General features: G+C 48.7%; 2 protein-coding genes across 3 annotated transcripts in view; one reads left to right on the top strand and one right to left on the bottom strand.

Moving 5' to 3' along the window:
* The window catches only part of LOC117360842, a 72,469-nt gene extending 63,766 nt beyond the window's left edge, over positions 1–8,703 (bottom strand). The window contains exon 1 of one of the 2 annotated variants that reach the window (XM_033945326.1): positions 8,531–8,703. In XM_033945326.1, coding sequence (XP_033801217.1) covers positions 8,531–8,598 — 68 coding nt within the window. In that variant the 5' untranslated portion in view covers positions 8,599–8,703. The remainder of the gene's footprint in view (positions 1–8,530) is intronic. The other variant, XM_033945327.1, reaches the window with a different exon arrangement.
* Positions 8,704–8,830: 127 nt separating this feature from the next.
* Positions 8,831–24,380, top strand: part of NME9 (NME/NM23 family member 9) — a 206,151-nt gene continuing 190,601 nt past the window's right edge. Inside the window, exon 1 of the mRNA XM_033945325.1 lies at positions 8,831–8,945. The gene's annotated coding sequence lies outside the window, so the exon portion shown is untranslated. The remainder of the gene's footprint in view (positions 8,946–24,380) is intronic.

Below are 24,380 nucleotides of genomic sequence, written 5' to 3'. Positions count from 1 at the left end.
AAAAAGATACAAAAAAAGAATTAAAAAACAAGACTAGCAGATTTAAAATGACTATGAGCGGCCAATGATGAAGTGCCACATAAATCTCGCCGCAGTTAAGAGCTAGCACAGCGGTGGAGTGGTGGGGCTGAGGCATACTCATAATTCATTGAAACGATTTGAAAATACTCCATACCGGTTTCTTTATATGATTATAGTACGTCATTGCCAAAGGCAGCTATACTACCGCTGATGCATCTGTCTCCGACAACACAGAGCCAGCAGCACACGCTGACCAAAGTCAGCCTCGGGAAGGAACACTATGAATGCTGTGGCACTGCTGACAGCACATAACAAACGCAGGAAAATACGAGCTCCTCAACAATCTGCAAATTACATACTCAGAGCCCTTCAAAAATGTATTACCACATGTTCTGAAAGTTGTTTGCCGCGAACTTCATTTCTACCATTAGTACTGCCCAACAAAGTCTAGCATGTTACACAAATTTTCTATCGTTGCACTCACGTGACACCAAACCCGCAGTCCAAACACTCATACAATAGATACTCACAGCATCTTTGTTAGGGCCAGTAGAAGCCGGATACTCAGCACATCCTTCCCTTCAGAGTTTCATGTCTCTTAGCATTTTATATATTTAACTAGTCTTATAGCCCGTTACATTAACGGGTGCTAGAATATGTGTGTGTGTCTGTCTTTATTTCTTTCTCTCTCTCTCCTTAGCCGCTTTCTTTCTTTCTGTCTTTCTTTTTCCTTGGCTGTCCATCACCACCCCTTGCCTGCTCCCCCTGTCCATTCTCCCTTCCTTTTACCTCCACTGTGTCCACTACCACTCCTTCACTGCTCTCCTTATGCAGCAGCAGCCCTTCTCCCTTTGCTTTACCTCGCCCTTGTCCAGCAGCACCTCTTTCCTTCTCCCCCTGTCCAACATTAAGCCTCCGTTCCTTTTTCTTCACCCCCCCTGTCCATCAGCACCTCTTTCCTTCTCCCCCTGTCCAGCAGTAGGCATCCCTTCCTTTTTCTCCCCCCCTCCTTCTTATTCCTATGATACACTTACCTTGCTCTGCCCCTGATCAGAGGTTCCCGACAGCCGCCCAGTTGCACCCATTGGAAAAGTTCCCTCTGCCGCATCCCGCACCCCTCCTGATGCGACTCTCACTGTCTTTCTTTCTGTCTGTCTGTCTCTGTCCCCCTTTGTCTTTCTGTGTATCTCCCTGCCCCTGTGTCTTTCTTCTTTTCTTTCTGTCTCCCTTCCTCCCTCTGTCTGTCAGTCCAAAGCAACATTCCCTCCCCCTCCATTTCCCTTCCCCCACACCAGTTCCCTGCAGCAGCATTAGCGTTTCCTCTACCCCCCTTTCCGCGGTACAGACTACGAACCTGGCGATTCCAGCGTGTGCAGCAGTCTTCACATGCTGCTTCGGATCCTTCTACTGGCTTGATTTACTCTGGCACGTCCCTGATGACATCATCGGAGACGCAGCAGAGCAAATCAGGGCAGTAGAAGGGCCCGAAGCAGCGTGTGAAGACTGCTGCACACGCTGCTTGAATCGCCAAGGTAGTCGGATCTGCGGGAAAGGAAGGGGGGACGGCAAAGGACTCGGGTCCCGATCCGGTGCGGAAAGTTGCTGGGCTCCTCGGTGGGGGCGCTGAGCGCTGCGATCCCTCTCCTCCGAGACACCCCCCGCCCGGCCGCTCGCCCGCTGGAGGAACGGAGATCGGCGGCTGGCTGCGGTCCTGGCTTGTGGAGGCATCGGCGGCTGGTGACGTAAGTGCGCATGCGCACTCCTACCTAAGGTGCCCTACATCTTACGGAAAACGGACGCACGCAGATGGGAGTGCGCATGCGCGGCCTAGCATTTTATTATATTAGATTGATCACTCTCTATAGACAGTTTCTTCTATTGAAGTTGTATTTAAATTCCTTTTCGACTTCCTTTTTTTGACAATTGATATCCCTGATCTTTCTATAAGGTTACTCAGCACTGGCAGGGCAGAAACCCCGACAGCAAATTTGGTCTTGCTCTGTTTATTTTTTACAAATATGGGAAAGAAGAAAAAAGTAGAGACCAAGGGCTAGATTCACTAAAGCCCCCTTACCTGTCCGATTCTGTTCTGATCTGTGGCCGAGTCTTGCTGGGCGTTCGATCCACTAAAAAAGGCTTCCCATGCAAATTACCTAAATTGGACACACGTCCACATGCGATCCCATGGATCACTGAAGACCGATCACGACGCATGCGCAGACCATTATTGTTGGCTGTACAAGGGATCCGAGCATGCACCACTCTCCTGCACAAGCGAGGTCAAAACAAAGGGGGAGGGTGGAAAAGTAATCCAGGCAGACATGATCGAGGGCTGAGCTGGGCCCAATCTCGTCTCCCCTTCTTCACCGGGACTTGCTACAGCCTATGTTAAAAAGCCAGTTCATGCGCATCAGGAGGGGAGAGGGGGAACTGTCCAGCTTACCTGTGAGAGAAGGGCAGTTACGGAACAGAACATAAAATCCTCCCAGACTCTCCTGTTCTTTGCTCCCCTCCCTGCAGTGCGAGCTCATGGTTTTAACCTGCGGGTTAAAGCGGGGCTGTACTGCGGCGTGTTCTGGAACAGAATAGAACACACCGTAGTGCAGCCTGCTTTAAACCTGCGGGTAAAAACCATGGGCTTGCACTGCAGGGAATGGCATCAGAGCAGGAGAGTAAGGACAGCAGGACAGTCGCGGCAGCAAGAGTTACATCAGTGGCATCTGCATACTACTTCTGAGGGGCAGGAGAGTCGGCAGGGACGTGAGCGACTGGTCCCCAGCAGTTGCTGTTCCTCATTTTTTTTTTGTGAATCGCTGTCTGCCTACATTTGCATGCGGTTCCCCCTCATTTGCATGCATGGATCGGATCGGGCGCAGATTGGATCAGGAGTAAGGTTAGTGAATCGGGTCAGGATCGCAAACTGGTCAGGACACAATCGGTGTTCTTAGTAAATCTAACCCAGGGGTGGGCAACGAGGGCCGCAATCCAGTCGGGATTTTAGGATTTCCCTAATGAATATGCATGAGATCTATTTGCATACAACGGAGGCAGTGCATGCAAATAGATCTCATGGATATTCATTGTAGAAATCTTAAAAACCCGACTGGATTGCGGCCCTCGTTGCCCACCCCTGATCTAGCCCATGTCAGCCCTGAATCACCGGAGGGAGGGTGGGGGAGGGACCTGGGGGAGCCCAGGTGTAACCCCTAAAGTCTGCACTGCTCAGCCAGACAGCCCTGTCTCACTGAAGAGAATCCTCAACAGGAGAAAAAATGACCATACATAGCCAGAAGCCAGGAGCTAGTTGAATAGCGACTATCCGCCTGCTGGAGATAAAGCATACTGAAGGTGCAGGAGGCCTGCCATCCAATAGGACCACCTGTAGTTTCTCTATTTCCACCTGCTGGTACATGTGTGCTATCCCACTAGTCTCTGGATTCATTTGCTGCTGTTGCTAAGCAATGGTCATACCTCTGTTTGGGGGGGAGGAGAATTCCCAGAATAGAACTGATATGTTTTCTCAGAGGAAAAAAATCCTACAACAGAACCCAAACAGGACAGAGAAAAATAGAAATCAGAGCACATTAACCAGGTAGGAAAAGAGAAAATAAGCAGGACCAGATTAATGAATAGGCCCAAAAGGCATGTGCCTAGGGCCCGAAGCTGTCAGGGGAGCCCGCTGAAGAAACAAATGGGACTTCGATTTTTTATTTGTTTGTTTTTTTTTCTTTCGGCAATGCGCCCCTCCCCCTCTCCCCGGAAAGATTGGCAGTGCCAGTCCCCCTCAGAAAGATTAGCAGCACCGCCCCCCCCTGGAAAGATCAGCAGCGTGGGTCGCTCTCCCCGCCTCCCCCGGGCAGCAGTGGCAACCAACAACTATTCTGTTGCAAGCGATGCTCAGCCAAAAGCTTCCCCTCCTACACAGCTTCCTGTTTCCGCCTGGGCGTTTCGAAGAGGGAAGCTCTGACTGAGCAGCAGCAGCACCATTTGCAACAGAAGGGTTACTGCTGCATTGTCAATCTTATGCCGAGCCCCATCTTCATTTGCAAAAAAAAAAAAAAAAAAATCATAAAGACGACGATAAGTGGCGATTCATCTGCCACGCAGGTGAGGAGAAGGGTGAGTGACTCGCCACGTGAAGATGAGGGGAAGAGAGGGAGATGGGACGGGGCCCTGCGGTAGAGCCGGGATGGGAGAGTTGTTTGGCCCTTGGTCTGGCACACTGGCAAAACCAAGTAAGTGGGGTATTTCAGCAGTCAATGCAGTCCTGTAAGCTGTAAAGGCATTGATGGAAAAGGTAGGAGTAGGAAGGGATCAAAAGGAGGTAGGGATATGGGGTCTATACTGTGTTGACCTAAGGTAGTTGTGAAGGGGGATTATTTGGGAGCACACTGCAGAAATAGTTATCAAAAACATATCTAGAAAGTGGTCTGTCCATAAGAGGGGCATGGCAGAAAGGGATATTAAACAAAGAGGTCAACGTTTCTGGAGGCGTATCATCTCCTATATGTCAGGGTTGCTTGGTAGAGCTTTGCGCTGTACCCTGGCCCACTTTGTATTGGATTTGCCTGAGGCTTATGGCCATTTGTATAGGGGGGAACAGGGCTCTCTGTATTAAGATGAGCTTGCTGGCCCGGAAATGTATTCTACAATACTGGACGGTCCAGGACACTTCGGTGTTTTGGCACTGGAGGAGCCAGTTGCATCAGTTGGCTACCTGGGAGGCGAGGGATGCGGGAGGGTCTAGGAAGTGGAAGACGGTGTTCTTGAATGTATGGGAGCCATATCTGCAATCGTCACATCCAAAGGGAAGCAGTGAGATTTTACGATGGGTGTCCTGAATTGGGCGCTCAGCTTGTTGGGATGAGAGAGCAATAGTGAGTAATGGTGGGGTGGGGCGAAGAGTACCAATGGGGGGGGGAGTTTGGGAAGGGGGGATTCCTATGATTCATGCCCTTGTCACAGGTTTCTGTATTGGGGATCAGTGGGAGGAGGGAGGTGGAGTGGCAACTTAGGGGCTCATAAGAGTCCAGGGTCCCGGAGGGCCTTTCTGCCGACTCTGGACTCGATGGCCATGAGTCGATTAGAGGGGGGGGGGTTTGTTCCTGTACCCATCTCCAATATTTCCTTGAATTGTGTTGGATATGATGCATCACTGTTTGTATTCTGAACTTTTTGTGTTCCGTTGTTCTGTTTGCACTCTTGCTTGCATCAATAAAAATTGTTTGAACCTAAACAAAGAGGTGAGGATTTAGGTGTCAAAACTAGGCAGGGCCCGAAGGAAATATACACTAGAAATTTACTAAAGATCTAGCAGATCCAGAAGCAAAATATGTTCATATAGCAAAGACAACTCCCTGGCCTGGTAAAATTAAAACCAACCAACCAACCAAAGGCTTTTAGGTAAAATCTTAGTTTTAACATATCTGTCAGTTGAAGTGACTGAACAGAGAAGGTGTTTATTAATGAGTGAAAGTTATACCTTATTTTTATTTTTAAGCATAGCAGAATCAATGCCCAAGGGGATGTTTACTATCAATTCCTAGCTAGGTAGTGCCATCCTTCAGTCATTTCCTTCTGCAAACATTTTCTATCAATATGCAATCTGACCTACTTTTGGTCCCTCCATTAGTCTTCAACAGTACCCTAATCACCAGATTCAGCACATCAAGCCAGTAGTTCACTGATTCTGCTTTCCTCTCATCCCACCTATGGATGACCCATAGTAAGTGTAAAGGCATATTGCATTTTTTATTTTTTTTTTAGAGATTAGAGACCCTTACCGAAAATGCAATGGTTGGAGCACATAATACCCAAGCTATGAAGTTTCTTCAACCAGTTTTAGTAGCCTTCCTCTGGACCGACTCCATCCTTTCTATTAGAAAATGACACGGGGAGCGATCCCCGCAGCGAACCGCTGCGTGGCTGCGGTTTGGCTGCGGGTTATGGTGACCTCATTAGCAAATCGCCGCAGACGCGGGGACAAATCCTTTCACCGACCGCAAAAACGGTGAATAGATTTGTCCCCACAGGCCAATGTCCCCCCCTCTAGGAACCGCAATTTACCTGTGTTTTCACCGTGCTCCTCATTTGTCAGATCAACCCTTCCTGCCAATAGAACCCGCCCCCCCCCCCCCCGACGATCGCCCTCACTGGTAGGAGGGTGCCCAACCCATCCTGCCGGCACCCCCAACGGCCCCCTATATCGCCAATAGGAGGGTGCCCAACCCCTCCTGCCGGTCCCTCCCCCAACAAACCCCGCCATCCCGAAACACCACCCTTAGTCTTACTTTCCAAGTTGGACCGGACAGCTCCTCGCTCGTCTGGCCAGCAGGCCTGCCTCCGTCCAAATGAGGCGGGCCCGCCCCTCCCCTCCCCTGCCTAACCCACAGGATCCTAGGGCCTGATTGGCCCAAGCACCTAAGGCCCCTCCTATAGCGGGAGTGGCTTTAGGTGCCTAGACCAATCAGGCCCTAGGATCCTGTGGGTTGGGCAGGGTAGGGGCGGGCCCGCCTCATTTGGACGGAGGCAAGCCTGCTGGCCATACGTGTGAGGAGCCGTCCGGTCCAACTTGGAAAGTAAGACTAAGGGGGTTCCGGGGTGGGAGGGTTCGTTGGGGGGGGGGGGTCCAGCAGGAGGGGTTGGGTACCCTCCTGCCGGCGATCTTAGGGGAGGCCATTGGGAGGACCGGCAGGAGGGGTTGGGTACCCTTCTGCTGCGATTGTCGGGAGGGCCGTTGGGGGGGTCTACAGGAGGGGTTGGGTGCCCTCCTGCCGTGATCGCTGGGGGGAGGGGAGACTTGCAGCCGTAGCCGCGGTCACTATGCTAATCACGGCAGGGAGATCTTTGCCGCGATTAGGTACAGCGGCCGCATCTACTTACCATATAGGCTAACATTGTAAGCATTTAAAGTACATGTCGTGTTTGTTTTTGCATTGCTAGCCCCAGGGGTGGTGGAAGATTAGTGATTGAAAAACTGTATGAAAAATAACTATTTTAAATTTAGTGATCAAAATGTGTCAGTTTTGAGAATTTATATTAATTAATTTTTTCTCTGCGTGTTTTGTTTTTGTATAGTTATTAACTAATATTTAACTAAGTTTTAAAGTTTTAAAGAATGTTTCCTTTATACGTAAATAAAGAAAAGTGAATGGGATTGCAGTGGCGGTGACGGGGCGGTGAATGGGGTGGCAGTGGCGGTGACGGGGCGGTGAAGAGGATGGTGAGAAGGGGATGGGGCGGTGACGGGGATGGTGAGACGGGGACGGGGCGGTGACGGGGATGGTGAGACGGGGACGGGGCGGTGACGGGGACCAATTTTTTCACTGTGTCATTCTCTACTTTCTATATCTTTTTGAAGATACGGTCTCCAGAATTGCTCACAATATTCTAAATGAGGTCCCACCAGAGTCTTATACAGGGGCATCAATACTTCTTTTTCCTACTGGCCATACCGCTTCCTATGCACCGCAGCATCCTAGCTTTTGCTGTCACCTTTACAACCTGTTTGGCCACCTTAAGATCATCACATACAATCACACCCAAGTCCTGCTCTTCTGTGGTGCACATAAGTTCTTCACCCCCTAAACTGTACTGTTCCTTCAGTTTGTAGCACCGTCCAGCATGCTGAATGTTCTGTGGTGCTGTGTCGCTCACTGGAACTATTTTGTACTTTTGTAAAAAGGGGGAAACGTTAGTTTGTGATTACTTATTCCATACTGGGTACAGGTGATTCTGTGTGTATGAAAGACATGATTTTCTGTTAGCATTGGCCAACCTTATTTGGCAAAATGCTTCAGGTATGGTTCTTGGAAGCACCTTGAATAAACCCAATTTGAATCTCCTTGTCGGCTGATCTTCTTTTGTTTCACGTTGGATTCTTTGGTGGACCGCTTGCCTTGTTGTATAGAAAGGGTTCAGAGTTAAAGTTAAAAGGAAGAAAGGGGGATTTGTTCAGAGATTTGGTGGCCTTGCATAGAATTAAAACTGTATACTGGCATTGGTATGGTAATCTTTGTTGTTTGTTTTGAATTATACAATAAAAGAAAAAAGAAATACAAGTGGAAATAAAGAAGTAAATAAATGGGGGCGGGGCAGGGCTAGGGGGCCCAGTGTACTTGTGTACCTAGGGGCCCGCGAAGAATTAATCCTGCCCTGAAAATAAGCAAAGTTTTTTAACTTTATCTTAAAAAAGAGGTCAGAGCATCCACAACGAGTTACAGGAAGGAACAGTCAATTGGGAAGTTTTGCTGAAATGGGGTCCCTATCGGAGACAAGCTTGGAAAGCACTGGCCTAGCCACTAAGCTAATCCGTTTCACGACAATTACATATGAACTCTCAGATCTTCAGTAAGCCTTCATTTTTAAGGATGGTTTTCTTTGTATCACCATTTATAATCTCCCGTAAATAGGAAAGTGGTGAATCCTACCATATAAAGCACGTTTTTATTTTTAAAAGGCGTTTGGGGATTATGACTCTCCCTGTGCAAAATAAAACGCATTTACTCACATGTCTTGAAAAGTCCGGTCATTGCTACCTCTATATTCCCTCAGCCAGAGCGACTTCCCGCGCTCCATACTTAAAGGAAACTGAAGGGCCAAAAACTACATCACAGCGCCAGCCCGCGCAAATCCCAACATTCTCGCGATCCTCACGAAAGCTCGCATTTGTTCCTAGCTCCAACCACCTATTGGCTAACATCTCTAACATAGACACCTATTGGTTACAACATAGAAACATGTAGCCAGTATTCATCAAAGAATGCGAGAATGCATTGCGCATGTGCACAAAAATTAGCTCTTCATATTACAACTGCTATTGCAGCTAGCACTGCTGCGACGCCGTTGCTAGGCTACCTGTTCCCTTTTCTCTTAGTTTTTCAGCTGTTCTAAGTGTCTAGGAGCCTCGCCTCGTTTTCCCGCAGGTAATGGGACCCTCCGGCTTAGTTAGTCATACTGTAATCTAAATATGTCTGTAATAGAGAGAAAATGGTCAACAGGAGGACAAACACTTTTCATCGGAAAGAGATTTTTTACTTGATCCTGTGTTAGTTTCACTTGGAGCCTAGTACTGTACTGTTGTCTTGCCTTGGTCTGATCATAAAACTGACTTCATTTACGATTATGATTAAGATTTCTCATCAAATTACTTCACAAGAGAACTATAATCCTGCATTATATCATTATAAACAGTCAATTTTAAAAGCAAGTAAGTTTTATATGACAAAAGGATTGATAAGGCTCCTAAGAGAAAGAGATAATGGGAAGACTAGATGGGCCATTTGGCCTTTATCTGCCGTCATGTTTCTGGTTCAAATAATTTTCTATAGCTGAGTCACTGGTTTCTTCAAGTGTCTGATTTAGATTGAATCAGTAATTGCACTTAGGGGTCCTTTTATCAAGCTGTGGTAGGGGTTTAACACGTGTATTACCGCGCGTTAAACCGCCTGCTGCGCTAGCCACTAACGCCTACATTGAGCAGGCGTTAGTTTTTTAGCTGGCCACGGGGTTTAGTGCGTGATGAAATGTCCAACGCGCTAATCCTGCTAGCGTGGCTTGATAAAAGGACCCCTTAATCTTTATAAGCATTCATGCAATAAAGATATCAAAAAAGTCAGATTCGTGTCAGAACCAGGTCACCAAAGTGCTTAATTGATCCTCAGATGCACCACTCCACATTCAAACTTTTTCATCAGGTTAAGCTTGATGTGCAGAATTTTCCCTGGGTCAGCTTGGTTTATAATTAATTTAAATTATTTGTTTTAAATATTGTTTTTGTAAACTACATATAACTTAATTATTCTACTTTTTATAAAGTTTTAAGAAGTATTTAATTAAAAAAAACTTAGCTTTGATTTTGTGGTCATTATAGGGACTTCTTGTGCCAACATGTTTCGCGATAAAATGCTTTTTCAAGGCTGGGTCCCTAATCATAAAACGCCATCAATCTTGACCACTAACTTTTTACAAGTAAAGATTTAGATTATGTATCATGTGATAAATTTGCCTGCTGCTTTCATTCAAAATGGAAGGAAATAACAGTGATATATACTTAATGTGACCATTTATGTTTTTCATCAAAACGGGGCATCTATTAATTGTCAGTCCCACCCCCCAATCCCGCCTTAGCCCCACCCCCAATCCCGCCCCAAATTTCTTCCGTTCATTTTTTCATGTACACATAATATCTTATTAATTCATAATGGTAACCATAAAATAAAAAAACACAAAGCACGCTATACGTAGAGAAAATGTTAATTATCATTTATATTTGGGGGTTTTCAAAGATGTCAAGGCAGATGACTTTAAAATATGCAATGTCACCTCAGTAACTATAGAAAAATAGACAAATATAGTGCAAAATATAGACAGCAGATATAAATTCTCAAAACTGACACATTTTGATCACTAAATTGAAAATAAAATCATTTTTCCTACCTTTTGCTGTCTGGTGATTTCATGAGTCTCTGGTTGTGTTTCCTTCTGACTGTGCATCCTTTCTTTCTGCACTGAGGCCCAACAATTGTCCCTTTCTATTTCCTCCCTCCTTCCTTTCTATGTCCTTAGTGCCCCCAGTGCCTCCTTCCCATGTCCTTAGTGCCCCCAGTGCTTCCTTCCTATGTCCTTAGTGCCCCTTTCTATATCCTTAGTGCCCTCAGTGCATCCTTCCTATGTCCTTAGTGCCTCCTTCCTATGTCCTTAGTGCCCCTTCCTATGTCCTTAGTGCCACTGCCCATGTCCTTATTGCCCCGAGTGCCTTTTTTCTATGTCCTTAGTGTCCCTTGCTATATCCTTAGTGCCCTCAGTGCCTCCTTCCTATACCATTAGTGCCCCTACCCATGTCCTTAGTTTCCCAGTGCCTCCTTCCTATGTCCTTAGTGCCCTTTCCCATATCCTTAGTGCCCCCAGATCCAGTGTCAGTTCTCCTTTGTACCTTTGTTCTAGGTCTCCCTCTCTCTCCCTCCTCTGTTATGATCTTGCCTCTCTCTGCTCTTCCTCAGGGTCTCTCCCCCTCTGTCTGCACCTGCCATAGTCCTGCATCTGCCTCCTGTCATTCCCCTTTGGTCCAGACTTTTCTCTCTAGTCTTTCTTCTGCTTACAACCCCCCCTTTCTCTGCCTCTTTTTCTCCTTCTTTCCTCCCTATGTCCCCTTCACTGCCTTCAAGCCTTTGTCTTAGCCCCTCCCCCGAAGCCAGCCAGCCTACGTCCCTCCCTCCCTGCCGCGCTAAAGCCAGCCTGCCTATCTGCCTCCCTCCCTCCAGCACCGAAGCCTGCCCCCCCAAGTCCGCTGCCGCCCGCCACAACTAAAGAAAAGTAAGGTCCAGGCGCCAGCCCACAAACCTTCTTCTCGACATCAAAGAGGAAGTTCTTGGCCAGCCAGGCAGCGATTGGCTGGCCCAGAACTTCCTCTGCGACGTCAGAATTGGGGTTGGCAGGTCAGGACTGCTGCCACTGTGCTGAGACGCTTCCCTGCGCGGCGGTTCCTCCATGCTTGGCAGTTCCACTGCGCTTAAGATGCTTCCTTGCTCAACAGTTCCTACTGCCACTGCACTGAGACGCTTCCCTTCTCAACAGTTCCTCCCTGCTCGGTGGTTCTATTCTACTGCGCATGCAGAGGCACGGAGAAACGGGGGTTCTAGGTAAAGTGTTATCCTGGTTTAGATCATTATTGAGTGACTGTTATTATTTTTCAAGTTGTTACATGGAATACTAGTTCTGAATGGTTGGAATTGGATTCAGGAGTTCTGCAAGGGTCTTCTATTTCTGCTTTATTATTGAACATGTTCATGTTGTCAGTATGTGCATTGTTGTCTGATTTAGACATTACGAGGGACCACTGAAAAGATCTCAACCCAACCAAAAAGAGAATGACGTGGAGCCATGACACTTACAAGTTATTCCACATTTTTCTTGACATTTTTCATGTCATTTCATTTCATTTCCCTTAGTTTTTCAGCTGTTCTAAGTGTCCAGGAACCTCACTATGTTGACCCACAGGTAGTGGGACTCTCTGGTTTAGTTAATTACGGTAATTTAATTTAATTGAAATGAAAAGTGTCAAGAAAAGTGTGGAATAAGTTGTAAGTTTCATGGCTTCACATCATTCTCTTCTTGGTTGGGCTAAGAACTTTTCAGCGGCTCCTTGTAGTTATCGATTTTATGCTGATGATTTGCAAAAATTTTTCCTGCTCACTAATATAAAAGAAGGGCTGAAGCTGATGGAATCTTATACTGTATTAAATATATTTCTTCTTGGATGAATGCCGATTTTTTTGTCAAAGAATTCAGACTCTTTTGTCTGGATATGTTGATGTTCCTCCATTTTTTTTTTAGTTTTGATACTTTCAAGATTCTCATTCTGAGTAGAGTAAAAAGTCTAAGGGTAATTCTAAACTCTTCTTTATCCTTAAGGTAACAAGTAGTTGATGTTTTAAGATTGTCTTCTTCAAAATCAGATTGGTATTGAGATTTAGAGATATTTTATCTCATAATTTTCATGAGGTTATACAGTGTTACGTGCTGCTGCATTTGGAATATTGCAACACATTGCTTTGGTCTTCCTCAGAGCTCTTTGAGAGCACTGCAGATAGCTCAGAATTTAGCAGCATGAGTGATGGAAAATATTTTACCATAGCTTGTTGAACTACATTTGCTTCCAATTTGTTGGAGGATTAAATTCAAGATACTTTTTTTGTTGGTTTTTAAGGCACTGAAAAATTATGCTCCTGTGATTTCAAAATCTGTGAAACTTTACAGTCTGTTAAAAAATTAAGATATCATGGTAAATATTTTCTGGATATTCTGACACTCCAGCAGATTCATCTAAGGAAGTTGCACTCTAGGATCTTTTTTTTTTGTAGGTCCAAAGTTGTGGAATGATCTTCCACTGTGAGGCAAATGCCATCTCTTCAGTTTAGGAAACAGTTTGAAACATACTTGAGAAGCCATTTTGTTGATTTTTATAGCAAAAAGTCAGGGTGGTTATTTGTATTAACTGTTGCTGGCTTTTACAAAGCTGCGGTAGAGGTTTCTACTGTGGACCAGCAAGGTAAACGCTATAACGTTCATAGAATTCCTATGAACATTGGAGCACTTATCTAGCCGAACTGCGGTAGAAACCTCTACTATGTTTTTTTTTAAAGAGCCTTATGCTTTTATTGCTCATTTTATTTGTGGGTATTACATTGTAACCTGCTTAGATTTATTTTTTTCTTTGGATAATGCAGGGCAGAAGTTTGATAATAAATAAATAAATTTAAAATAGAAACCAAGACTGAAAATGGGAGATCCTAATAGTTTTGCCTAGGGAAAGGCCCTGAGTGTCCTGGTTTTCTGCCCATTGGGAGGCCGATGTAGTGAAGTGCTAATGACTTAGTTTAGTGTTTTGAGTTTGTTCTTTGCATACATTTCTGTACTATTATGAGGGCCCTATGCACAAAGGAGTTTGAACACAAAATTGTGGAAAGGATTACATAGACATCAGTGAAGGATTACTTAGACATCAATAAAGGCATTATTTATTAAACCTGTTTACAAAGAAGTGCACAAGGCAAGGGTTGGCCTTGCTACTAAGCAGCCAGGTATCCACCTAGAGTGGTAGCATTTATTATTTATTCAAAACTTATATACCGCTACTAATGACTAAAAATAGTAAAATCTGAGTAGTTTACATGATCTTATTACATTGGTGAAAGTGCAAGGAGATACTATAAATGAACAAAGTGAGACTATTAAAAAGCATGAAGAACAGCTCTCTCAAATAAAATATTTGGAGTCAGAAAAGATTAAAGAAAGATCTTTAATTCAAACTAAATTAGAATTTTTGGAGAATAAACAAGAAATAATTTGAAGTTATTAAATTTTCCAAAATCTCCAATAATTTTTCCTTTGGAAATGGTGCGTAAATATTTAAAAGAGATATTGTTAATACCTGTGGAAAATTTATCACCTATAACTAGAGTCTATAGTATTTCAGTGGGTTTGAAGAAATCATCTGCCTCTACCCCAAAAGGAGAAAAGGAAGAACAAGGGAATAAATTAGACCTGACACATTTTTTGGAGAGTTCTCTAGAAGTAATCACTGAAAGATCTACCCTAATTGTATCATTTGCTTTGGAGTTTGATAGAGATTTAATCTTCTGTACTTATTTTCCACGTATGAACGAATCTTTCCTGAGTTCAACAGTGATAATCTTTCTAAAGAGACACAAAAAAAGAGAGGCTTTTCTCTGTTATACAACAAGGACATTAGCTCTTGATGCATCTTTTTTTTGTTGAAATTTCCTGCTAAATGTTATGTTTCTATTGATGGAAAGAATTTTATATTTTGTGAACCAAAGCAATTATCTGGATTTATAATCGCTAGAGAAGGGGGAGGGGTGGTTATAGGTGTAACATCTCCTTCCGTAGTTTAAATGAACCAGCTGTCTGGGTGGTAGACTTGAGTACTCTACTCCGCTTAATTTTTTAAATTCTTGTATCATTGTCTTAAGTTTTTTACTTGCCATATGTTTCGCTCCATAAGACCCACTTTTCCCCCCAAAAAAGTAGGTGGAAATAAGGGTGCATCTTATGGAGCGAATGCCACACCCCACCTGTTTTAATCGCGGCACTTCCTTCGTTAGATGGCTGCAGCAGTGAGCTGCCCTCCCCGTGCTTGTTTTTAATGTCGGCACTTCTCTCACTGGATGGCTGTGGCAGTGAGCCCCCCCCCCCCCGGTAGTGAGCTTCCCCCTCCTCCTCGGCAATGATTTTCCCCCTGTACCTGTTTTTAATCCCGGCGTTTCCTTCGCCGGATAGCTGCGGCAGGGAGAGGCAGAGTGGCGAACAAGGCAGGCGCGCCTGCGTGGTCCTGTGAGCCTGCCTGAATGGCTGCAGGAAGTTCTCATGAGTCGCAAGAGCTGACTGCAGCCATTCAGGCAGGCGCGCAAGACCAGGCATGCGCACCTACCTTGTTCGCTGCTCTGCCTCTCCCTGGTGCAGCTGTCCGGCAAAGGAAGCACCGGGATTAAAAACAGGTACAAGAGGGGGAAGCTCACTGCCAGTGTGTGTGGGGGGCTCACTGCCACAGCATCCAGTGAGGGAAGTGCCAGGATTAAAAGCGGGGGCGGGGGGCGGAAGAGGACAGGCTGGAAGGCAGTGAGGGGAACATAGGAGGGAGGAAGGGACAATTGTTGGACCTGAGGTGGGGGGGGAGGAAGATGACAAAGGCAGTAAGGGGAACATAGGAGGGAGGGAAGAAGGAAGGAAAGAAAGAAAAAATAAATCACCAGACAACAAAGGTAGGAAAAATGATTTTATTTGCAATTTAGTAATCAAAATGTGTCAGTTTGGAGAATTTATATCTGCTGTCTATATTTTGCCCTATATTTGTCTATTTTTCTATAGTTGTTACTGAGGTGACATTGCATATTTTAAAAAGTCATCTGCCTTGACATCTGTGTCCTTTCCCTGCCTGCCCTGTGCCCTGTCCCAGCCTACCACTAGACTACCATAGGGGGGACAGGGTGCAGAGCCTAGCAGGGAGGGGGGACAGGGTGCAGAGCCTGGCAATGAGTGTTGGGTTGGGTCAGAGCCTGGCAGGGAGAATTTGGTTCAGAATGTTTTTTTCCTTGTTTTCCTCCTCTAAATTTAGGGTGCATCTTATGGTCAGGTATGTCTTATGGAGCGAAAAATATAGTAATTTTCCTTGTTCTTGGATCAAATTGTGGACTAAATAATGTTGTGGGTTTTTTTCCTTTTCTTTTACTGTAGTTAATCATTGTGATTAAGATTTTAATTTGCAATCCTTATTCAAGTTGATATTTGTTTGTGATTCTAAAAACTTGAATAAAGAAATATCTGAAATAATAAAACGCCAGCCGCGCATGCGCATTCAACTGCGTGATTCCGTTTTCCCTGATCCGACATGTAGGTCCATGGCCTTGCAGGAGTGCGCATGCGCGACTCCCCAGTCTTACTTGGCCAGCAAGAGTGCGGATGCGGCGGCAACACAAAACGGAAGATGCTGGACAGACAACCCCTGCCCTCTCCAAGCCGGGACCGCAGCCAGCCAATGATCACCTCCACAGCCCGACGACTCCCCCCTCCCGCACCAACCGCTGCCGCTCCTGTTTGAAGCGGCCTGATGAGATTCGTGGCCGGCTGTATTGAACCTCGCAGGCCGCTCTCCACATGAAGCACCTTCCCTCTGACGTGATCGCGTCAGAAGGAACATGCAACCATATGGAGAGCGGCCTGCGAGGTTCAATACAGCCGGCCGCGAACCTCATCAGGCCGCTTTGAACAGGAGCGCCAGCGGCGGCAGGAACCATGGATGGATGGACGGAGGTAAGAACGGGAGGGGAAGCCAAAAAAGGGCTATGGAGCAGGCAGAAAAGGGAGCTATTTTGGTGGGAGGGTTGTGCTGAGTGCACGAAGCAGGCAGGCAGGCATTGCACAACAGGGGGAGAGGCAAAGGGGGCTGATTTGGGGGGATGGTTGTGCTGGGAGCCGACAACAATCATGGGGGGAACAGAAAAGGGCCACGGATCAGGCAGGCATGCCACAACAGGGGGCCAGAGGGAGAGCGAAAGGGGGCTGCTTTGGGGGGAGGGGTGTGCTGGGGCAGACAGCCATCAGGGAGGGGGGAGGAACAGAAGGGGGGCCACGAAGCAGGCAGCCATTGCACAACAGGGGGAGAGGCAAAGGGGGCTGCTTTGGGGGGATGGTTGGTGCTTGGGGCCAACAGCAATCATGGGGGAACAGAAAAGAGCCACGGAGCAGGCAGGCATGGCATGACAGGGGGCCAGAGGGAGAGCGAAAGGGGGCTGCTTTGGGGGAGGGGTGTGCTGGGGCAGACAGCAATCAGGGAGGGGGGAAGAACAGAAGGGGGGCCACAAAGCAGGCAGGCATTGCACAACAGGGGGAGAGGCAAAGGGGGCTGATTTGGGGGGATGGTTGTGCTGGGGGCAGAAAACAATCATGGGGGTGAGGAATAGAAGGGGGCCATGGAGCAAACAGGCATTGCACAACAAGGGGATAGGGGGCTGCTTTGGGAGGAGAGTTGTGCTGTGGGCAGACAGCAATTATGGGGGAGAACAGAAGGGGGCCACGGAGCAGGCAGACATTGCACAACAGGGGGAGAGGGAAAGGGGGCTGCTTTGGGGGGATGGTTGTTCTGGGGGCAGAAAGCAATCATGGGGGGGGATATAAGGGGGCCACAGAGCAGGCAGGCATGGCACAACTGGGGGCCAGGGGGGGAGGGAAAGGGGGCTGCTTTGGGGGGATGGTTGTTCTGGGGGCAGAGAGCAATCATGGGGGGAACAGAAGGGGGCCAAGAAGCAGGCAGGCATTGCACAACAGGGGGAGAGGGAAAGGAGGCTGCTTTGGCAAGCAGGGGGGCCAGGGAGACAGACAGAAAGAAAGACGCACAGACAGGGGACCAGGGAGAGACAGAGACACAAAGAATGACAGACAGACAGCGTCCAGGGAGAGAGAGAGAGACAAATAAAAAACAAAAAAAGACATACAGACATCTACTCTAGCACCCGTTATTGTAACGGGCTTAAACACTAGTATATATATAAAAAAGGAATTGTCTGGATGGAAACATCTGGAAGGAGTGGAAATGCAGTAGGCAAAACTGAAAGATTTAATTGTAAGAGCGACAAACCTTTTTGTGAGGCAAGTAAGTAAAAGTAAGGGGAAAAGAAGGACACTTCTCAAAAGTAGTAGCTGAGAAGGTAAGGAATAAGAAGGTTAGCTTTCATAAACTACACAAGATCACAGAAAAAGGAAGACAGGCAAAAATATCTGGAAAAGTTAAGAGAAGCTGGTCGTGTAGTCAGGAAAGGAAAGATGCAAATGGAAAAAAAAAATAGTTGACACGGTAAAACGGAGAGATAAGACATTTTTAGATATATTAGTGATAGGAAGAAGTGCAAAAGTGGCATTGTGAGACTCAAAGGTGAAGGGGAGAAATATGTAGAAGCTGATGAAGAAAAAGCTGAATTGCCTAACAAATATTTTTGTTCTGTGTTCACGGCTGAAACGCCGAGATCAGGACCACAGAAGACAAACGTGAATAGGGATGGAGGACTAATAGACTCTGATCAATTTTCAGAGGGTTGTGTTCATTAGGAGCTAGCTAAAATAAAGGTAGACAATGTGATGAGGCCGGATGGTGTACATCTGAGGGTGCTGAAGGAACTTAGGGAAGTTCTGGTGGTTCCGCTGACTGACCTTTTCAATGAGTCTCTAGAGTCAGGGCTGGTACCGGAGGACTGGAGAAGGGCAGATGTGGTCTCTCTCCACAAAAGTGGAATTATCCCAGGACAAGCAGGCATGATATTCTCACATGTGGGTGACGTCATCTACGGAGCCCCAATGCGGAAGCATTTTCAAGCAAACTTGATTGAAGATTTAAGTTTGCTCTGCTGCTCCACGCATGCGTGCCTTCCTGCTCCAGTAGGGGGCGCATCCCCTCGTGGTCTCCAGTTCAAAATTTTCCGCTGAGCATAGAAGTCGTGTTTTTTTAGGCTCTGCCCCAACTGCCTTCTAGCACCGCGATTTTCTTATTTTTTTCTCGATTAAGTCGCTGTGCACGAATTTTTTCTTGTTCAACTTGTTCCTGCTTCGTTTTGAACCGACCCGGAGGCTTCCGGGTCCCCGTGGCCCCGTAGCTACTCGAGCCGCGGCCACTTTCGATTCTATGTCCCGGCCTTTGACCGGCTTTAAAAAGTGCACCCGGTGCGAGCGGCTTCTTTCCATCACAGACCCGCATCGCCGGTGCATCCTCTGCCTGGGGGCCGCTCATCCAACCGACTCCTGCCCCCAGTGTGCTACTTTCCAGAACCGGGCCCTCCGCCAAAGAAAAGCCCGCATGGCGGATCTCTTCACCGCCGACCAACCCTCTACCTCGGCCTCGAGGTCGGCCTCGGCCCCGGCCTTGACCTCGGCCCCGAATACCTCGGCATCGCCTCGAGACTCGAATCCGAAATCCTCGGGACAACAGAAAGCCTCGGCTCCAGGTAAGTCCCCTTTTCAGGTTCCACAACAACGAAGAAGCCAGCCTTGGGGACACCGGCGACGCATGGCGGAAGTCCCATGCTCACAGCCCCGGCGAAGCCCTCCAAGCCTTCGGGCCGTGCCTCCACCACACGGGAATACTCTGATACGAGGTCGCCCCCGGTGGAGCGCACCGAGGCAGTGGACATGCCCTCGATGCTGTCCGTGCCCGTTTTCCAGGACCTACTCTGAGCGATGATTTCATCGGAGCTGTCCGCTGCAATGGCCCATCTACAACCGGCCTCGACCTCGACCCCGCATGTGCCAGACCAGCCTGAGCCTCGCGTCGAGCCACCTCGAGGAAAAGCGTGCAAGCTTCGCCGCATCCCATCCTCCTCGGACTCCTCGCCGAGACACCCGAGGCGCTCTCCCTCAACAGACCGCCGCGGGGCAAAACGTTGTGCTAAAACAACAGAAACCTCGAACCGCCGTACCTCCAAGAAGGCCCGAGGTTCCCCAACTCTACGAGGCCGTTCACCTACACCTCGTACGGGACCGCTGAGGGTGACGGAGCTATCACTCTCCAACCCACGCATCCTCCGAACTCCCCCTCGGACCGGGGCTCCGATCCGAGGTTTCAGACTTTCACCGAGGGAGTCCGGGTCGAGGTCACCGATTCGTCATCGATCGGTACCCCGAACCCCGGCATCGTGTCCGAGGGGCTCCTCGAGACGGCGGAGATCCATGACCCCGGAACACTTTCACAGTGTTTCCCCAGTCTCGGAGCGTGGATCGGAGCAGGAACCTCGATACTCGAGGGTAGCCTCCCCATCCTTCTCCACCCGACGGAGATCTCGTTCACCGACCCCGCAAGGGGCCTCGGGAACATCCCGCCTATCTTTCTCTCGCTTTGTCCAGGACATGGGCCACGCTTTGGACTTAGACCTCCAGTCCGACTCCAGATACTCTAAAGAGTACATGGCGGAGCTGGATATGCCATCACTGCCCAGAGAGTCCCTTCGCTTACCGCCTAACTCGGTACTCCAACAAGCTTTCTTCAGGAACCTGGAGACCCCCTATATGGTCACAGCAGTACCCTCCAAAATGGAGGCTAAGTACCGTACAGTACCCTTCCCGGGATTCGAACAACCGCAGCTCTCCCACCAGTCGCTGTTAGTAGAATCCTCCTTGAAAAAGGCTCACCCCTCCAGGGTCTCAGCGGCGGTACCCCCAGGCCGAGAAGGCTGAACCCTAGACAGTTTCGGCAGGAGACTATACCAAAATGCAATGACGGCCTCTAGGGTGCAAAGCTACACTTTCACCTTCACATCTTACCTCAAACACCTCATTGGACTACTGAGAGCCTTTGCGACTGACTTACCGGCCTCCCGCCAAGGAGCGTTTAGCCTGCTTTCAGAGTCCCTATCCAACCTATGCCTCCATCTATTCCACGCGGCCTACGATGGCTTTGAACTGTCCTCCAGAGAGGCAGCCTTTGCTATCGCCATGCGCCGACTAGCTTGGCTGCGCCTGATCGACATGGACCCCAACTTACAGGACCGGTTGGCTAACCTCCCCTGCGTGGGTAAAGAACTGTTCGATGACACTATCGAGGCGGCTACAAAACGTCTCTCCGAACACGAACGCTCGTTTGCCTCCCTCGTGCGGCAAAAGCCTAAACTGCCCGCGTCCAGGCCGTTCAGGGCCCCTCCGCGCCGCTACCCACAAAAATCCACTCCTGCCTTCTCGCGGTCTCCGCCCAGGCGTCCGCAAGCCCACCATCGGGCTCTGCTCAAGTCCCAACCGCCTGCGACTACCAAACCGTCCCCGTCCTTTTGACGGGATACGCGGAAGGGGGCGGGCCCCCTCCGCCATAGTCCCAGGCCTCCTTCCCATCGGGGGTCGCCTCAAAGTCTTTTACCCTCGCTGGGAACAAGTCACGTCGGACGCATGGGTCCTTGACGTGATCTCATCAGGATACTCTCTCAACTTTCGAGCCATTCCTCCAGACAACCCCCCAAGGAATTGCCCTCCCAACCGGACGCAGCTACCCCTACTCCTCTCCGAAGCTCAAGATCTGCGTCACCTGAGAGCAGTGGAGGAGGTTCCCCCCGGCCAACGGGAGAAGGGCTTCTACTCCCGTTACTTCCTGGTACCGAAAAAAACAGGAGACCTTCGCCCAATACTAGACTTGAGATGCCTCAACAAATTTCTGGTACGGGAAAAATTTTGGATGCTTTCCCTACCGACCCTCTACCCCCTGATCGACGAGGGCGACTGGCTCTGTTCCCTCGATCTGAAGGAGGCGTACACACATGTTCCAGTGCACCCCGCTCACCGCAAGTTCTTGCGTTTTCAGGTGGGAGACCTGCACCTGCAATACCGAGTCCTCCCCTTCGGCCTAGCATCGTCACCTCGGGTCTTCACCAAGTGCCTCGTGGTGGTCGCAGCTACCTTACGCTCCCAAGGTCTTCAGGTATTCCCCTACCTGGACGACTGGCTGATCAAAGCCCCATCCAGGGAAGGGGTTATCTCAGCGACCCAACAGACTATTATCTGCCTAAAGAGTCTGGGGTTCGAGATAAACTTCCCAAAATCCCAACTACGCCCCTCGCAGTCCCTACAATTCATCGGGGCCACGCTGGACACGGTTCGCCTCCGTTCCTTCCTCCCCCCTCCGCGTCTAGAGGCGTTAGTAAGTCTGAGCCGAAGGATCTCACTGCTGACCTCGGTATCAGCTCGACAGATGATGAATCTCCTGGGCCACATGGCCTCCACCATCCATGTCACACCCTTTGCCCGTCTCCATCTGAGAATCCCTCAATGGACCCTGGCCTCTCAATGGCGTCAAGACCGGGACCCGATCGATCGTCCCGTGACAGTGACTCCTTCCTTGCAACGATCGCTCCGCTGGTGGGCCGACTCTTCAAATCTTTCCAAAGGTTTGCTCTTCCTCGCCCCTCCTCACAGCAAGGTACTCACCACGGACTCGTCGGAGTACGCTTGGGGAGCCCACCTGGACGGCCTCCGCACTCAGGGGATGTGGTCAGCAGAAGACCGCCGCTGTCACATCAACGTGCTAGAGCTCCGGGCCATCTATCTCACAGCTGTAGCTTTTCAACATCTGCTTCACGACCGGGTGGTCCTCATCCGAACCGACAACCAGATAGCAATGTACTACGTAAACAAACAAGGGGGGACAGGATCTTGGTCCCTCTGTCGGGAAGCCATGCGCCTCTGGAAATGGGCAATCTCCAACAACACCTTCCTTCGAGCGGTGTACATACAAGGAGAACAAAACTGTCTGGCGGACAGACTCAGCCGCCTCCTCCAGCCACACGAGTGGTCACTGCACTCTCAGACCCTACGACAGGTGTTCGAAAAGTGGGGGACGCCTCAAATAGATCTGTTCGCATCCCCCCACAATCACAAACTGCCCCTCTTCTGCTCCCGGATACACTCCCCGGACCGACTCGAGGCCGACGCCTTCCTCCTCGACTGGGAGGGAAGGTTTTTGTACGCGTTTCCGCTGTTTCCTCTGATCCTGCGGACGCTGGTCCACCTGAAAACGGTGAAAGCCACCCTGATCCTGATTGCTCCTCGCTGGCCACGCCAGCCTTGGTTTTCCCTTCTACTTCAACTCAGTGTCAGAGATCCACTGCCTCTGCCTCGGTTTCCCTCTCTACTATCACAGAGTCAGGGTTCGCTGTTAAATCCCAATCTTCAATCTCTTCATGCTTGGTTTCTTTCCCCCTGACTTCTCTCCCCGTGTCTCAATCAGTCAAGGAGATATTGGAGGCCTCTAGAAAGACCTCGACTAGAACCTGCTATTCTCAAAAGTGGACCAGATTCTCAGCCTGGTGCTCCTCTCATAGCCAGGACCCGGTGTCGGTCCCCGTCCCTCTGGTCCTTGACTATTTACTTCAATTATCTCACTCCAGCCTAAAGACCAACTCCATTCGAGTACATCTCAGTGCGATTGCGGCCTTTCATCAGCCCCTGGAAGGAAAAGCCCTCTCGCTCCACCCCTTAGTCTCTCGCTTCATGAAGGGTCTTCTGAATGTCCACCCTCCTCTCAAACCCCCTCCGGTGGTTTGGGACCTTAACGTGGTTCTGGCTCAACTAATGAAACCTCCATTTGAGCCCCTAGACAAATGCCATCCTAAATTCCTCACATGGAAGATGATTTTCCTGCTTGCACTCACTTCCGCCCGGCGAGTTAGTGAGCTACAGGCTCTGGTAGCGGACCCACCCTTCACTGTTTTCCACCATGACAAGATGGTACTCCGCACACATCCAAAGTTCTTGCCTAAAGTAGTGTCTGATTTTCACCTCAATCAGTCCATCGTCTTGCCCGTGTTTTTTCCCAAGCCCCACTCTCACCCCGGAGAGGTGGCGCTTCACACTCTTGACTGTAAGAGAGCGTTGGCCTTTTACCTCCAACGCACTCAACCACACCGGAAAGTCCCACAATTGTTTTTGTCCTTCGACCCAAACCGGTTAGGCCACCCAGTTTCCAAGCGCACCTTGTCCAACTGGTTGGCCGATTGCATCACCTTTTGCTACGCTCAGGCTGGTCTCGCGCTACATGGTCGAGTAACGGGACACAAGGTCCGAGCGATGGCAGCCTCCGTAGCGTTCCTCAGGTCCACACCTATTGAGGAAATCTGCAAGGCTGCCACGTGGTCTTCGGTTCATACTTTCACCTCCCACTACTGTCTGGACTCACTGTCCAGAAGCGATGGCCGGTTCGGCCAATCGGTATTGCGAAATCGATTTGCTTAAATTGCCAACTTTTCAGTTAGCTTGGAGGTCACCCACATGTGAGAATATCATGCCTGCTTGTCCTGGGATAAAGCACAGTTACTTACCGTAACAGGTGTTATCCAGGGACAGCAGGCATATATTCTCACAACCCGCCCACCTCCCCGAGGTTGGCTTCTTTGCTAGTTAAGTGAACTGGAGACCACGAGAGGATGCGCCCCCTAGTGGAGCAGGAAGGCACGCATGCGTGGAGCAGCAGAGCAAACTTAAATCTTCAATCAAGTTTGCTTGAAAATGCTTCCGCATCGGGGCTCCGTAGATGACGTCACCCACATGTGAAAATATATGCCTGCTGTCCCTGGATAACACCTGTTACGGTAAGTAACTGTGCTGTAAGGAAGAAGTAGGAAATTACAGGCTGGTAAATCTGACTTCTGTAGTAAGCAAATTAATGGAAACATTTTTAAAACAGAGAATGGTGAAGTTTCTGGAATCCGGTGGATTACAGGACCAGAGGTAACATGGATTTACTAGAGGTAGGTCTTGTCAGACAATCTGATCAATTTCTTTGACTGGGTGATCAGAGAATTGGATAGAGAGAGTGCGCT

This window comes from Geotrypetes seraphini, chromosome 5 (genome assembly GCF_902459505.1).
Source record: "Geotrypetes seraphini chromosome 5, aGeoSer1.1, whole genome shotgun sequence".
NCBI classification, from domain to species: Eukaryota; Metazoa; Chordata; class Amphibia; order Gymnophiona; family Dermophiidae; genus Geotrypetes; species Geotrypetes seraphini.
The sequence above is the reverse complement of the archived record's forward strand: the minus strand, read 5'-3'. Positions and strand labels throughout refer to the sequence as shown.